This window comes from Macrosteles quadrilineatus, unplaced genomic scaffold (assembly GCF_028750875.1).
Source record: "Macrosteles quadrilineatus isolate MER2022 unplaced genomic scaffold, UCM_ALF_1.0 Scaffold_5__1_contigs__length_97177068, whole genome shotgun sequence".
NCBI classification, from domain to species: domain Eukaryota; kingdom Metazoa; phylum Arthropoda; class Insecta; order Hemiptera; family Cicadellidae; genus Macrosteles; species Macrosteles quadrilineatus.
In genome coordinates, this window is record NW_026542598.1 from 17,178,465 (window position 1) to 17,193,352 (window position 14,888).

Sequence of the window (14,888 nt, forward strand, 5' to 3'; positions counted from 1 at the left end):
TTGATATAGCCTTACAGTAAAATTTCATCAGTAGCCCTACTATTTTTATTGCGTTCCTAAATTCCGACTATTACCTTTCAAATCCGATCAAATGTTGAGCATAAACTTGAAAATAAAACACCCTGCCCGTCCATGTTGTATCATAAACTGAAGATTATACATAAAATATATGAATGTAGATTCTGTCGTTTTAGTATCGCCAGAAGCATTCTCTTAGCTAAAAATCCTTGTAAATTTAAATATTTGTAGCTTTTCGTATTCACGTAGTGTTATCGCTATATCGCTCAACGTCAGAAAACCACTTTCCTAGCAAAAATAGAGCAACAGATTCAATATTCTTGGTCGTATTTTGTATTTCCAAACCAATCTCCATGGGTCGCTTTGTACAAGGTAGAAAAGTAAATAACATTCTACAGTCGAGGTGGTACCTGAATCTGCATCAAACCACTTCCAATATAAGCTAGGTAACTCAAGGTTTATGAGTATGTTACATTCGCTTGTTTTCCATTAGATTAAATGTAGGCCTAACATTGAATATTCACAGTGTTTATACAGGGTTAGGCAAAAGTCTGGAACCCCCCAGTTAACTTTTTAACAGGTTGCAGTAGGAAAACCAAACTCGGCACATATTTACAACATAAGAAATTGCACTTTGTCATCAAAGTCACAACTTTTCCCCAGCCCCCAAAATGGGATATTTTGGGGGCAGCCCCAAATTTTCAAATATAAACACCTATCATGTGACCCCTCATTTTAAAGGGTTTAACAAAATAAATTGAATGGCGCAAACAAAGGTCAATATTGCACCCTTATCTAAATGGCAGCCATTTTAATTATTTAAGATGAGCAAGCAAGATAAAGTCTGGACACCCCCACTTAACTTTAAAAAATTGATATTTCAAAATGACTGCCATTTTGATTAGGGGTGCGATATTGACCTTTAGTTTGCGCCATTTAATTTGTCTTCAGAAACCCTTTAAAATGAGGGGTCACATGATAGGTGTTTACATTTGAAAATTTGGGGCTGTCCCCAAAATACCCCATTTTGGGGGCCGGGGCAAAGTTGTAACTTTTATTAAAAAAAAAGTGCAATTTCTTATGTTGTAAATATGTGCCGAGTTTGGTTTTCCTACTGCGACGCGATTAAAAATTAACTGGGGGGTTCCAGACTTTTGCCTTAACCCTGTATATCTAAAGTCTCAACAAGAAAAATATTAGTGCTTAATCAATATAAAATTTTTGCTTACTTTAAACACAAAGCTTATATTTTGCTTTACGTTCAATTTACAGACAATTTTTGAAACAACTGAATATTACTAATTTGACCACAAAATGTGACGATTAAATCTAGAATGTAGAGCATTGAGTGTTACTTATATTTAACAAATCACTTAGTATCTATTCAATTCCCCCAATACATTTATATTTTTGGTAATTTTTACTTTTGACGGAAGACAAGTTTGTACATTTAAAAATTAATTGACGTCATCCGCCTATTAGGTCTGACGATGATTGAAGTGTCCATTCGAAATCGATCACCACTTACCACCTTTTTTGTATATTTACCGTCTTGTGAGTAACAGTATAAGCGTAAATATATGTTTTAAGTGTTATAAGACGTTTCTTTATTTACTTTCCGGAGAACTTTATAGTATCAACGTACAAGATACGCTAACCACACTTCTCACTCTTAAGAGCATTTAAATTATTTACATTTCGCCGATAAGCTCCAGGCGACGGTTCCAATCATACATTTCAGGTGATGAATAATAAACGACTTTCGGAGATCGATGTTAAATACCAATAGCAGAAGTATTTGTTGAAATGTAGCGACGCATGCGTCAGAGCCCCTGGCGGCGAGGAGGTGAAACAGAGCTTCTCTGTCTAGCCACTCAGCGCTAGTGTCTCGCATTGTTGAATACATGTGAGTTAGTCCGGTGTTTCTAGAACGATAGGTTTGTTTATGTTTCAAGTTACAGTGGAAAAGTGTTAACTTGTGCGATAGGACCAGTATATCGGTAAATTTACTGTAAAGGATCAGTTAAATGTGATAAATCCTATATTCCAAACTGTATTTTCCAAATTGTATTTATTGTGAAAATAGTTTTGTGAAGTGAAATGTTTTTAAGTTTTGTACGTGAGTGTAAATAGTACAAGAGCTTTTGGTAAATTATAAATTCGTAATGGTTGAACATGATTTACTTTAAATTTGTTTTTGGTTAACCTATAATATAATAAATTAATTTAATTAGTTAATTTAATAAAATACTGTTTTGGTAAAATGTTTTATGTTGATAACACAGTTTAGCGTTTGTTATTTAGCATTCTTTTTACGTAAAAGCTACAATCAAAATATTTTTCCTAAATACTATTGAATGACTATTGTTTAGTCAAAGATACAACAGTTGATAGTTAAAAGACAATTTTACATCTAATATGATTTTTTATCAAAAGCTAGTTTCAAACGGAAATAATCTACTAAATATAAGAAGGGAACACACACTCTTCATTTTAATTATAATTATAATGTTCTCAATACTAATTCAACGCGTTTGATTATAAATAGCCCAGATAATTCACCATAACCCTTTCGGTATTTGTTTGGTTTACTTACATAAAATAACACTATTGAAGTCAAATTATAGCAAGTTTTGAGATATAAAAATTGGTATTAATGCTAATTCTGCTAAGTTATTTAAATTGTTTTTAATTTGCACTGTATTGTCTAAGTTTTAAACGTCTCTGTTATTTCATTTTATCTGTATTTGAATATGCTTGTATAGCTTTAATGCTTAATTGTCATGTGTAATTATTGATTCCAACTGGTAATCTATTAGGCAGCTTAACTCCTTTCTGTCAAAGGAGATGAATAAGAGATATATTTATTACAATTATACCAATAGGGGATACATACTACATAAGGGTAATTATACGTAGGTGTTTAAAAATACTCAAATTAACGAATAATAAACTTAACTCTTCGTGCCCTACTCAAACCAACAGCTCAAGTGTATGAAAGTTAAAAAAAAAGTTAGATTGTACGGATTAAAACACTACAAGTAGTAAACTATTATGACGTTTATTCATCAAACAGCTTGGCTTACTGTCGATTAAAATTGTAAAATCACTTTCAATAAATTTGAAAGTTGAAAACTGAACAAACAAACTAAGCACTCTCAACAAAGGCAGGTTCTCCTACTATTGTTCAATTGTTTTGGAATTTTTTGTGAAAGCAGTTAAAGTAAAAGTTTTATTCCAACCAATATATCAGGCCTCATATTCTTGTTTTACTTCTTACGTTAAACACTAAGGGACACACGTTATAAAAGACATAAGGGACATGTTCTTGACGTAGTTTTCTCCAATAGAAAACTGTTTATTTTGTTCTTCTCTCATACTTTATGATTAGTTCTCCCAAGAGACATATTTTGTTGGCGAAATATAAAATGAGTTACTTACTATAACAGGTATCATAGAGTTCAATTTTAATGAGTTGTTAAAAACAATCTAAGTAAGGGAACTTTTTTATAAATTCTGTTGAAAATCACGGTTGTATTTTTGATAGATTTAGTATAAAATGTGGTTTTAGGTTTAGTGAAAGCAATTATTTAAAATAAATAAACAATCGGGGTTTTATGTTGTGCGGAAATTGTAAAAAAATTTTTTACTGACTTTATCCTCTTATTCATCTCACTGAATTTTCCAATGCATTTCCATTTTGTGCATTTCAAATCTTGACATTTACTTACAGTCTAGTCACATGCCTTATAAAGACCATTAATCAAATGTCAGGTAAATTATCATTATACTATGAAGTTGACGATGTTGAAGTATGAAGTTGACGTCAAAAAAACTATAGTAAACCATTTTGAAAGATGACATTTAATGAATAAATAAAATGCAACTAACAAAACCGTTATCACAGCTCCGTTTTTATTGTCAAAGAAAACTCTCATTAAATCAAAACGTTTCTTAAATGTTGTTTCCTTTAACTTGAGATCATTAAAAAATTTGATGTAGTCACATCAAAGAAGTTGAGCAGTTAGACGCGTCGCGTGGACTTGACTCAAACAAACACTTTGACTGTAGTCGTAGTGACAAAACTCTTCCTGATTACAAGTACAACTGACAAGTACTGAACTTAAGTACGAACTGTACATTTATCTTTACACAACAAAAACTGTGACTGTTACGAGTAAAATAGTGCAATCTGATGTTACGGCTTTAGTTTATAGTACATACAATACAATGTTGTGCTTCAGCAGCAAATGCACGTTCCTTGTTGGGTTAACATGCAGCTACAAATTAGCTGTATAGTAATATTATTTACACGTTTACATGTGGAATATTTATTGCAATGTGTATACGTGTCATATTTGATTGCAGTTTGTGTGTCCGTGTATTCATAATTTGCAAATTTGGTATTTTTCATTGTTTGGACATTTAGATGAACTGCATTGTTGGTTACAAATAAAAAAATTAAAATAAAAGAATCACATTTTTTGTTTTATTAATGAAAGATTAGGTATAAAGTATGCGCTTATGCGTTTACTTTTAATCTACGTTGTAGTCTCAATATCTTGAAAATATAGTTATATTCAATGTATTATATAACATTAACTAAACCTTAAAAAACTCAAATCACTATTTAACATTCTATTGGTGCGATACCATAAGTTACACTTTAGATGGGTTTAATTATAGAATTTTTCTCGTAATATAATTTAAAACTAATATAAAATGTCACCTTTAACCGATAACACTTCAGTAGGCTAAAAAATTGAATTTTTATATATACAAACAATCTGTAAATGTATTCTTAATTCACATTTTTCAAAAGGATATCCTCTTTGATTTTTTTCGTTAAAATCACTAACGGCTACAGAATAAACTAGCAGAGTCAACCGCATCCATCAGCTAATTTACCACTTTCAACCTCTCTTCCAATCACGCCGAGTTTGACTCAAATAGTGATGTATATCGTAAAAAGCTTTTGCCCTGATACGCAATTTAAAAGCCAGTTTTACACCTGGGATCAGTTTTCATTAAACGACCCACTTTATGTTAGGGAAAACAGTAATCATTGCAATGTATTGCTCAACACATATCCATTAATTATTTTGCTGTACAAATGATTTTTTCTGTCTTTTTATATTTATTTGTGGTAGTTCTTATGATATTTTTTCTATAAAATAGCTTTTTGTTTGGCGACAGTCAGTAGAAACCTAACGTTTTGTCACCAAACAAAAACAAGAGTAGCCAAAACATTCAACGCGGTGACAGTTGATCAATATTGGGCTTTGGACGTATTGAAAACGTTGTTTACAAACAAGGTACAAAGGAAAATAAATAGCCTTCAAAATAACCACGTGTTTCAAACATTTGTATTACACGTCCATCACAAAACCAATCATAACATCTGACTGATTTTGAATAGGATCATGTTGGTTTTGTATACAATTCATTTTAAATTGTTAGTTGACTAATAGTAGTTTACGCAACGATTGGGTAAAGATAGTGTTAACGTAGAGAGTAGGGAATTTACGTTTTCCGAGTGTCGTTAACACTATTTACTCGAGTTGCGTAAACTACTTATACACTACGATAGTGATTTAACTTATAAAAATCACTACTCATAACTTCTAAGAGAGGTTATGTTTTCGGTTATAGCCTTTTAGTGCCACTGACAGTGATGCAACGAAACATTGCACCACAACAATTAAATTGGCCTGAACAGCTGATGAGTTGAAGTTCGTATTATTACAATTTGACTTCTTCTCTCTCAATCCTTGGGCAGTTACCCGTGTTATAATGAGTAAAACTATGCGGTTATGAAAGTAAACAATGCTGTTATGTGAAACTTCTAAGAACTAATTCTAAGAACTGAACTGAAACGGCTACTTAAAAAAAAACTGTCGTAGGTAAAAAATTGTTTCCCTTCCCTAATACATTCATTATCTAAGCACTACTTCTCATTAATCACTACTTAAGAATATTAACTTCGCAGTTTATATTCTAACGATTCTTACACTTTTTGTATGAAAACGGTTTTATCCAAGCAATGTATTTACATACAAAAAGTAAGTCATGTTCAACCAAAAGAGTTCCTTCACAGTTTGCCGAGTTTAATACACAGTTCGACCAGTGCAGTAAGTGACCACATGGTTATGAAGCGTTCCGCGTATGACGTGTGTGCGGGGACTCAGCGGGACCATGCTGACCCTGTTGTTGATGCTGAGGGCGGTGCTGCAGCCATGGCTGAGTAACATACCTCCCAAGCCGGTGCTGAAGAGAGGAAAGAGTGCATCAGCGTCAGAGAGTTTCAGCAGCAGACACCGCACTAGCAGCAGCACCACCAGCACCACGATGACGTCTGAGGAGGTGGTGTGTCACCATAGGAGGAGGTCTTCTAGCAAAACACACGCCAGACACTACAGGATCAGACTGCCTATCGCCCAGAGGAGAGCTAAAAGGTACATCGCTATAACGCTGCGAAATACGTTTTGTGAAATGTGTTAAAAACTTTAATGTGTTAAGTCTAACTATTATATAATGAGTATTACCGTTAAGGTACTTACCGTAGCCTAAATATCACAATTTGTGTTGATCACTGTGTTCATCTGCGCAGTTCACCCGTTTTTTAGCGAATTTCCCATATAGGGAATAAGCTATTACCGTAGTACTCATGGTAAGACCTCGACGCGGGATCGATTTTTTTTTCGTTTTGAGGTCCCTAGAGGCCAAAAACACCATCCGTTCAAATTCATATATATATATATATATATATATTTATCTAATATATAAAATTCTCGTGTCACAGTGTTTGTCTGCAAACTCCTCCGGAACGACTTCGAGATTAATGAATCTTAACAGCTGTTTCAATTAAACAAGTTGGTTCTGTTCTATGATGTTCAATAGCATTAAAGTTACAAGGATTACCAACAGGGTGCAGCACTATTATTTCTTTTACATTTATGACAACAGCTAATTTGCAACCAAAAGGTGAGTGAGCGTAGCGAACGAACTTCAACCTGGAGGCGAGTTAGCGTAGCGAACGAGCTAACCTGAAGGCAAGTGAGCGCAGCGAACGAGCTCCAACCTAAAGGTGAGTGAGCGTAGCGAACGAGCTCCAACCCAAAGGTGAGTGAGCGTAGCGAACGAACTTCAACCAGGACGTGATTGAGCGATGCGAACGAGATCATCTTGAAAATTAAACGTAACGGTACTTTCTTTCCATCGGTCTGTCTTAGGGGAAACCTATAACTTAGGCGATACGAAGTTCGCCGGGTCAGCTAGTATATATATATATATATATATATATATATATATATGTGTGTGTCCGTTAGCACGATAACTCGAGCAAAAATGATCCGATTTTGATGAAATTTGGTACAAACGTGTAAACCTACGTTTATTCGAACGAGTTCGCGATCCAGCATTATCGGACCATGGGAACGGGGGTTTACGGGGGGTTTTATGGGGTAAAAATAGGTTTTTCCCATTTTTGACCAAAAAAACATAAAATTTAGCAATTTCTTTCCAAACCATTTTGTAGAGATTAAAAAAACTAATAATTTAGTATATTGAAGCGTTATTATGCGCCTAATGGTTAGGGAGAAAATTCCAAAAAATTGTAAATTTAAAATTCTCATGTTATTCTTATGGAGAATAAGTAAACTGTTGTAGTTTGCTTGTTTATGAACATATTTTGATCAAATTTGGAAAATGTTTTTATTTCTTACTAACTAACATTTTACAAAAAAAAAACAGTTTACCCTCCCTGATGCAGCAAACCTAATTACTTGTTAAACTAATTCTATTTAAATCGGGAATAAATGTTATATTTAAGTATACATTTCAGTGTAAATCCAATCAGTCAAATGGAAATTCGCTTAGTCTGCAGGTTTGCTGCGGCGGGGGTATTTTTTTTGCAAGGGAACAGTCCAAACTCTGGTTTATCGTCAACTTGTTGCTAGACTTATTACATGATGAATTGCAAATTGATATCCTGAAAGTTATGGAATCTGGGTCCTTAATCGACCCTGCTAGGGGTTGAACAACCTTTCCACTTATGAAAACTAGGACTAAGCCCCAGGCATTATATGACGGAGATGTACAGGCAATATGGTAGTAGAGAAATCGAATGTAAGACATTTTTATTTTGCTTGTTTTGCATGTACAACCCTGGGTGTATCGTGGTAGATATTGTAAAAACTTGAAAAAGTTATAAACAAACCCTGATTCAAGATTTAGTTATATAACATTCATCTTGTTTGTCGAGGGAACGAAATAGGAAACACTGTACGTTGGATTTTTTTTACTTTTATACGGATATGTATACATTTTGTTCACTAAAACATTATCTACGCATATTTAATATATTTAAATAGATTTAATCACTGTTCCATAGAGGTAGGCTGAGTAGCTGGGTTCATAAGTGTGTAAGTTAGTGACCAAACGTAAAGCATGGTTGGATTATTTTTATATTTGAATCATCAAATATAATGTATTATTAATCATCAGTCTGGGCCTAATGGACGCCTCCTAATTACTTATGACAAGAAACTCTGCCTAGCAATACCTAACGATGATGACATTATTATTTACTAATATTATTACTTGTACTTTTCAATAATAATGATGTTTTCAATAATAAAGGATGTCAACATCCCCCCCAACGCTACAAAATACAACGATACAATCACGCAAACCAGTCTATTTAATCCTCGCATATTTGAAACAATTTACAAAGAATAAATTCCAAATCACAAATCGGTTGAACACCCTGTTGTATTTATTTACCATTCTAACAACGTAACGGGTTGCTCTAGACTGCCGCAGGTACATCAACAAACATCCTGTCTCGTCGCCGAAGGGACTCATTTAGTCGACGATATTGGTATTGATTTAACCCCGTTGCTAACTTTGAATACCGCTGTTGGAATTGGAGCAGCTCCGTTATTCTCTTTCATACCTGTTTAATGAACACAATCCTGTACTGTGCAGTGATACTGATTAGTCAACAGTGGCCAGGGTACAATACAATCAGCTGTTGTATCTCATCAGTCCGGTTCATTTCCACTAATCACTTTCAACTTGTTATGTGTTATGTGACAGGACGAATCTGTCTAGTGTAATGGTTAGGAGCTTAGTTGCATGTGTGGTTTGTAAACGGGGATTATCATAATGTTGTAGTGGACATAATTTATTATGAATTGAACGCTTATGCATGTTTTAAGTTAAGTTGGTTTATATATAAGGCTAATAAGGAACAGGAACTTTTGAGAACACTGAAACCTGCACATAAAAGGTCTTGGTGAGAAATATCCCCCAAAATATAAGTGTTTTGCCAATCCCTCTCCTATGGGCACACACCTGTACTTAATAATAATTAAAATATTAACTATGCGTCAACTTTTACATTTTTATTAAATTCATAGTTTGTTTGTCTACTTCATTCCTGAAATAATCTATTAATTCTCTACGTAGATAATTTTTACATTACGATAAAGTTATTGGTTTTGATTTTGTCACAGGTTGCAAATACACAACAGTTGTCTGCATAATTCATAATAAGTGTGTAACTATTTTTACAGTAGATTTTGAGACCACATCCATTACTTTCTTAAAAAATCTTTGAACAGTTGCACAGGCAGAACAACTAGGTCTAGTTTTAATAAACCAACAGAAAGCACAACGGCTTAAAATAATGTACAGATGTTCATCTCTTACAATATAAAACTATTTAATATTGTATTTAAACGACATAGATCCAAATAGCTTATGTAAGGAATAACAACTGTGTTTGAATCGATTTTAGTGCAACCAATACTAAAATGCCTAAGAATATTTTTGTGAATTTAATTATTTTTTATATTATTATGGATCTTTAGTTAAAAAGTTTCTCCACTTTTAATATTCTGTATTACAGTTCTATTTTGAAATTTTGTTAAACAAATTTCTGAAAGTTTTAGAATAAATTTATCATATTCCAAAAGGTTTTTTTTATGAAAACATACCTGCGATGAAATACTGTTTTGCTCTACGGTGACTGAAGTAGTTAGATTAATGAGATTCGCAAGTTCTTCTCTTACTGGCTACAAGACCTCAGGATCTTCACACTTGTGATCAATAAACGTTTGAGTTTGACATTTAAGCAAAATTTTACAGGGAAAAAGCTAGACATCGGAATATTCAAAACTTTGTCAGCAATTAACTGTTCTTTTTATCGTTAAACCTTTTTTAGTTTGTATCAATGATTATTCAACAAATAATTTCAAAATTATCAAAGTAAGATATAGTGTACGGTTTAAAATGAGACAAAAAAGCTGTTCCGTAATGCTATATACTTATATTTTATGTGGTAAAACTATAATTACTCTTTCTACAGCCCTCACTGTAATAGCTTAGTGAGCTTTTGTTAAGTTATAAATCTTTTACAATTTAAAGGCACTATCTGATCAATAGTTTAGTGTCGAACATTTATCAAACTTTGATGTGTTGTAAATCTGTGACGTCACAGGTTTGCTGCGACGGGGGCGTTGTATCAGATTAGAAGCTAATTATAGGTCGTAACGCGTGTAATTAATTATGGCATTTAGTTGATCAAACAGGCTGCAATGGAAAGCTTCTTAGCTAGCTTGTGTTAATCCTTTTTGTTCAAAGGGAATTTAATCAACGAATGTTTCACAGTATTATTGTAAACCATTCACTGGCTTAGCGTTGACGATTCGAATCGGCATATTTTCAAAAAGTAGTATGGAATATTGTCTTACGTGTCAGAACTACTAGCATTCGCTATGTAGCACCATCTAGTTTTGAATTATAAAAGGGAAATTATTAAGAAAAGATTGTATCAGCTTACACGGTGTTAAAAAACATTCAAACCTCTTTCGAAAGATAAACAATATTTTGGGGTTTCCTTAAAAAAGTGTTGTTCATAAGTTTTAAATATTTATGCTACTAATGAATCCCTAAATCGTGTATTATTTGGATGTTTGTGTTTTTTGTTATATTTCCATAAACTAAACTAATTGTTCTGTTTCAGGTAAGAGTAATCTATGCTAGTTCTCTGTGTCTTTAAGGTCAGTTCTTAAAGCGTACGATGATTTAATGTGGATTTATGTTTTAGTGAAAATGTTAATGGTAAAATGCAAACAAATTAAATATTGCACTCGGGGAGTAGACACAGGAAGCTAATTTCAAGACTTTGAACGTGAACTTCAATAAAAGACATGATTTAATTTTTAGACTAGTATAACTTAAAAGTTATTTAAACACTTGAGCACCACCATAATTATTGACTTGTTCCATGTAATTATTAAATATTTTTAATAACTGCTACATTTAAGAGAATTTAGTATCTTCAATAGAATGGCCATATTATTATTACCATATTATTACCATATTGGCCATATTATTACCTTGCTAGTAGTACTAAACGTTTAGTGACATACATCAAAGCAACTCGCTAAAGATCAATACAAGGCGGATGATCTCACTTTTATGATGGATCATCAAACAAAACGTTGCCGCCGATATTACGCCCGGTTTTAATTAAAATGGCTTATCATTTACCAGTTTTTGATATCAGATATCCTGTTTGATAATGATTGTTAGCCCAGGAAAACGTTTATTGGTTGGGTTATTAAGAGATTTTATGGGTATTACCCATCACGAATTTTTGAGATCTGGAATCTGATCCCGTCTTTAGGGAAAAAATATTTGAAATGTAATAAAAAGGGTATACAAACCAAGCCGAAGCTGGATAAAACAAACAAATTAACACAGGACAGTATTAATCGCGTGAAATGTTGTGTTAAAACTGAACTGTTTTTACTAGTCGTGAATTGTTGAATTGTGCAAAATATTTTAAATTACAAAACCAACCGTCACCAAAAGTTAAATTTAAACTAAGATTAGTTGCTGACTACTTAAGATGCTGTTATTGGTATGCTGGAAAACATTTTGAATAAGGTTTGTTGGTAGGATAAGGAAATATTCTCAGTATTTAATTACGTTTCCTATGCGGGAACTCAAGCAGACTTTCTGGAGTGGGTCAGTTTTTTGTTCAATAAGTGTTTCGTACGAGTAATGTTTCGCAACCAAATATAAAGTAAAGACAGTATATAAATACTCTAAATACGATAATTATACAACTAGTTATTAATTTTGATTGAGTTTCGAACTATCTTTTACCAAATAGTGAGTACGATAAAATGTTATTACAATCAGTTTGTTTGGATTTTCACAAATATTTTACCAATATTCAAAAATTGTATTATACTATGTAACGCTAGTTACCTACAGAGAAGTAAGGTTAAGACTTCTCTGTGACTAAACTGATATATTATAATAAGGGTTCAAATTATGGAAATCATGATACTGTATACCGTTGTACGTTTTTGTTTTGGTCAGTGGTATATCTACATAATACCTAGAAAAGAGGAATTGTTTTATATAAACCGAACACAATCGTATTATTAAATAACTAATCAAAATTAGTGAACTTAAGTGACCGGACGAATGGATAATGTATTTAATTGCATGTCGTATACTGCTTGGCTATAATCAAGAAGATTTTTATTCAATGGCATTTATTAAACGTCCATCAAATGTCAGTCCTGAACGGCAATAGCTGTCAAAACAGCCAAAGTGGAATTTACTGTAATTTAGTTAGTTTGATCGCAAACCTGTATTGGTTTTATTGAAACATTTTCTCAAATGTAGGTATACGGTAAATAACGTTTGATTAGGACTGTTCAGCGTTCCGTTTATAAGATACTTATGTTGGTTTATTAATAGATTTCTCCCACAAAAGCCACCTTTAGCTTGAAGTAAAATTATAAGCTTATAAAATAAATTGGTGGAATTTAGGTTTTTAACAATAGTTTTGACGAGAATAGCCCCTACTTGGTTTTTGTAATAGCATTGACTATTGAGCAACGATGGATCACATTACACATGACTATTACCTAACTAAAACTTAAAATTTTATTTCATAGTCAAAATGTCAAGAGGTCTACCAATACGCAATACAACGACCTGTAAGAATTAATAAAATAAAGAAGATAAAATAAATCATGTAATATGATTACTTTTGAAATCTACCTTAAATGTTATGAGTTAGTAGATTATCTATTACCTGATCCTGAACTTGCTTGGTATTATAGATCTGAAACTCCAAAAAGTATAAGTTGGAGGGTATTTCATGTAAAAGTCTAAATTGATTACCCGTCTCCCACTTTTCACTTCCTTCTCATTCGGAATATTAAACTTTCAAAATGATTTTCTATAAACGTACCCAATACCAACACTACACTCTACTTGGTTTATCTAATACTCATTGAGGAATTCTTAAATGCTAAACTTAGAAATTATGGTTACAAATAAAATGGAATGTACTATTTTCTAATCCTACGCCTCTTAATGACCTTGTATATCCAACATACATAAACATAGTATGAGAAAAAATCTTGCGCTTGTGGATAGTACGATTAGCTAAAAAAATCAAAGGAGTATTTACCCCATTCAAAACAGGACAAATAAGCTAAGCCTCTTTGAGTTGAAACTGGCATCCATCCATTTGAACCGTCTCCAATTATAACAGAGCAATTGTTCTTCACTAAGTCTTCTAACTCATAAATCTACTAAGAACATAGTACGATTAGTAGTAGTACTAAGTACTGTGACCACCTTAGGTACAAAAAATCTACTGCTAAATAACAGATTTATCAATAATGAACTATCAAACAATAATTCAAGGGATAATTTTGTTTTCATAGTTAAAATCGTCCACTAAAAATAAATTAGTCTTGTAAAACTTCAGTTGTTTTAACACTAAAACATCAATGGTTACATTTCTGTAACTGTTAGTTATTACACTAGGCCTTCTTGGTTGAAATTGGGTTTATACATGTAACTAGCTGTAACCCGCGGGCTTTGCCCCGTTTAACTTCTTAATTTTCAAGATGATCTCGTTCGCATGGCTTAATCACGTCCTGGTTGAAGTTCGTTCGCTACGCTCACTCACCTTTAGGTTGGAGCTCGTTCGCTACGCTCACTTGCCTTCAGGTTAGCTCGTTCACTACGCTAACTCGCCTCCAGGTTGAAGTTCGTTCGCTATGCTCACTCGCCTTTTGGTTGCAAATTAGCTGTTGGCATAAATGTAAAAGAAATAATAGCGCTGCACCCTGTTGGTAATCCTTGTAACTTTAATGCTATTGAACATCATAGAACAGAACCAACTTGTTTAATTGAAACAGCTGTTAAGATTCATTAATTCCATTTCTCATAAGGTTAACATGGGAAACTCCAGAGCCACTGGGGCGGAGCCGATTGGACGGATCACGAAATTGATGGTGTATAAACCTATTCCATGAAATTCTACACGTATGTACCAAGTTTCGTGGCAATCGGTTCAGCGGTGTCTGAGTTTATCACTGCCAAATATACAAACATCCTCTTTTATACTTATAGATTGATGAGTTAAATTTACGTATAACTCGTATTCTGTTGAATCATTTTAACATAATCTCATATTTTTTACTGTGTAAAATACAAATTTTATTTGTTAAAGTCCTAATAAATTGTGACCTTGTAAAGTTAAGAATAAATTTACAAAATTGACATTTTTACAACCAACCTATATGAGATCTTGGCATAAAATCGCCACAGGCTGATCCAAACGACAAGTGCAGAATATGACTTTAGCTGAGGCAAAATTCAGATAGAAATGTGTGCTTCAGACAGGTGACTTCGCTTCTTGTCAAGCGTTATGAGGAGAGAAAAACGTCAACCTTACTTTGCATCCTGGGATCCATTGTTGATATGACAAATGCAAATGAGGCATTAACGTCAATCTCAATGACACATTATTTCAATTGGGA

General features: G+C 33.1%; 1 protein-coding gene across 8 annotated transcripts in view; it reads left to right on the forward strand.

Annotated features, from left to right (window-relative positions):
* Nucleotides 1-14,888, forward strand: part of LOC128994290 (cAMP-specific 3',5'-cyclic phosphodiesterase) — a 721,667-nt gene that overhangs the window by 415,766 nt on the left and 291,013 nt on the right. The window contains exons 1-2 of one of the 8 annotated variants that reach the window (XM_054418711.1): nt 2,031-2,165; nt 6,116-6,473. The exons of the other annotated variants lie outside the window; for them this stretch is intronic. Coding sequence (XP_054274686.1) covers nt 6,184-6,473 — 290 coding nt within the window. The 5' untranslated portion in view covers nt 2,031-2,165; nt 6,116-6,183. Of the gene's footprint in view, nt 1-2,030; nt 2,166-6,115; nt 6,474-14,888 lie in introns of those variants that run through there. 8 annotated transcript variants of the gene reach the window in all.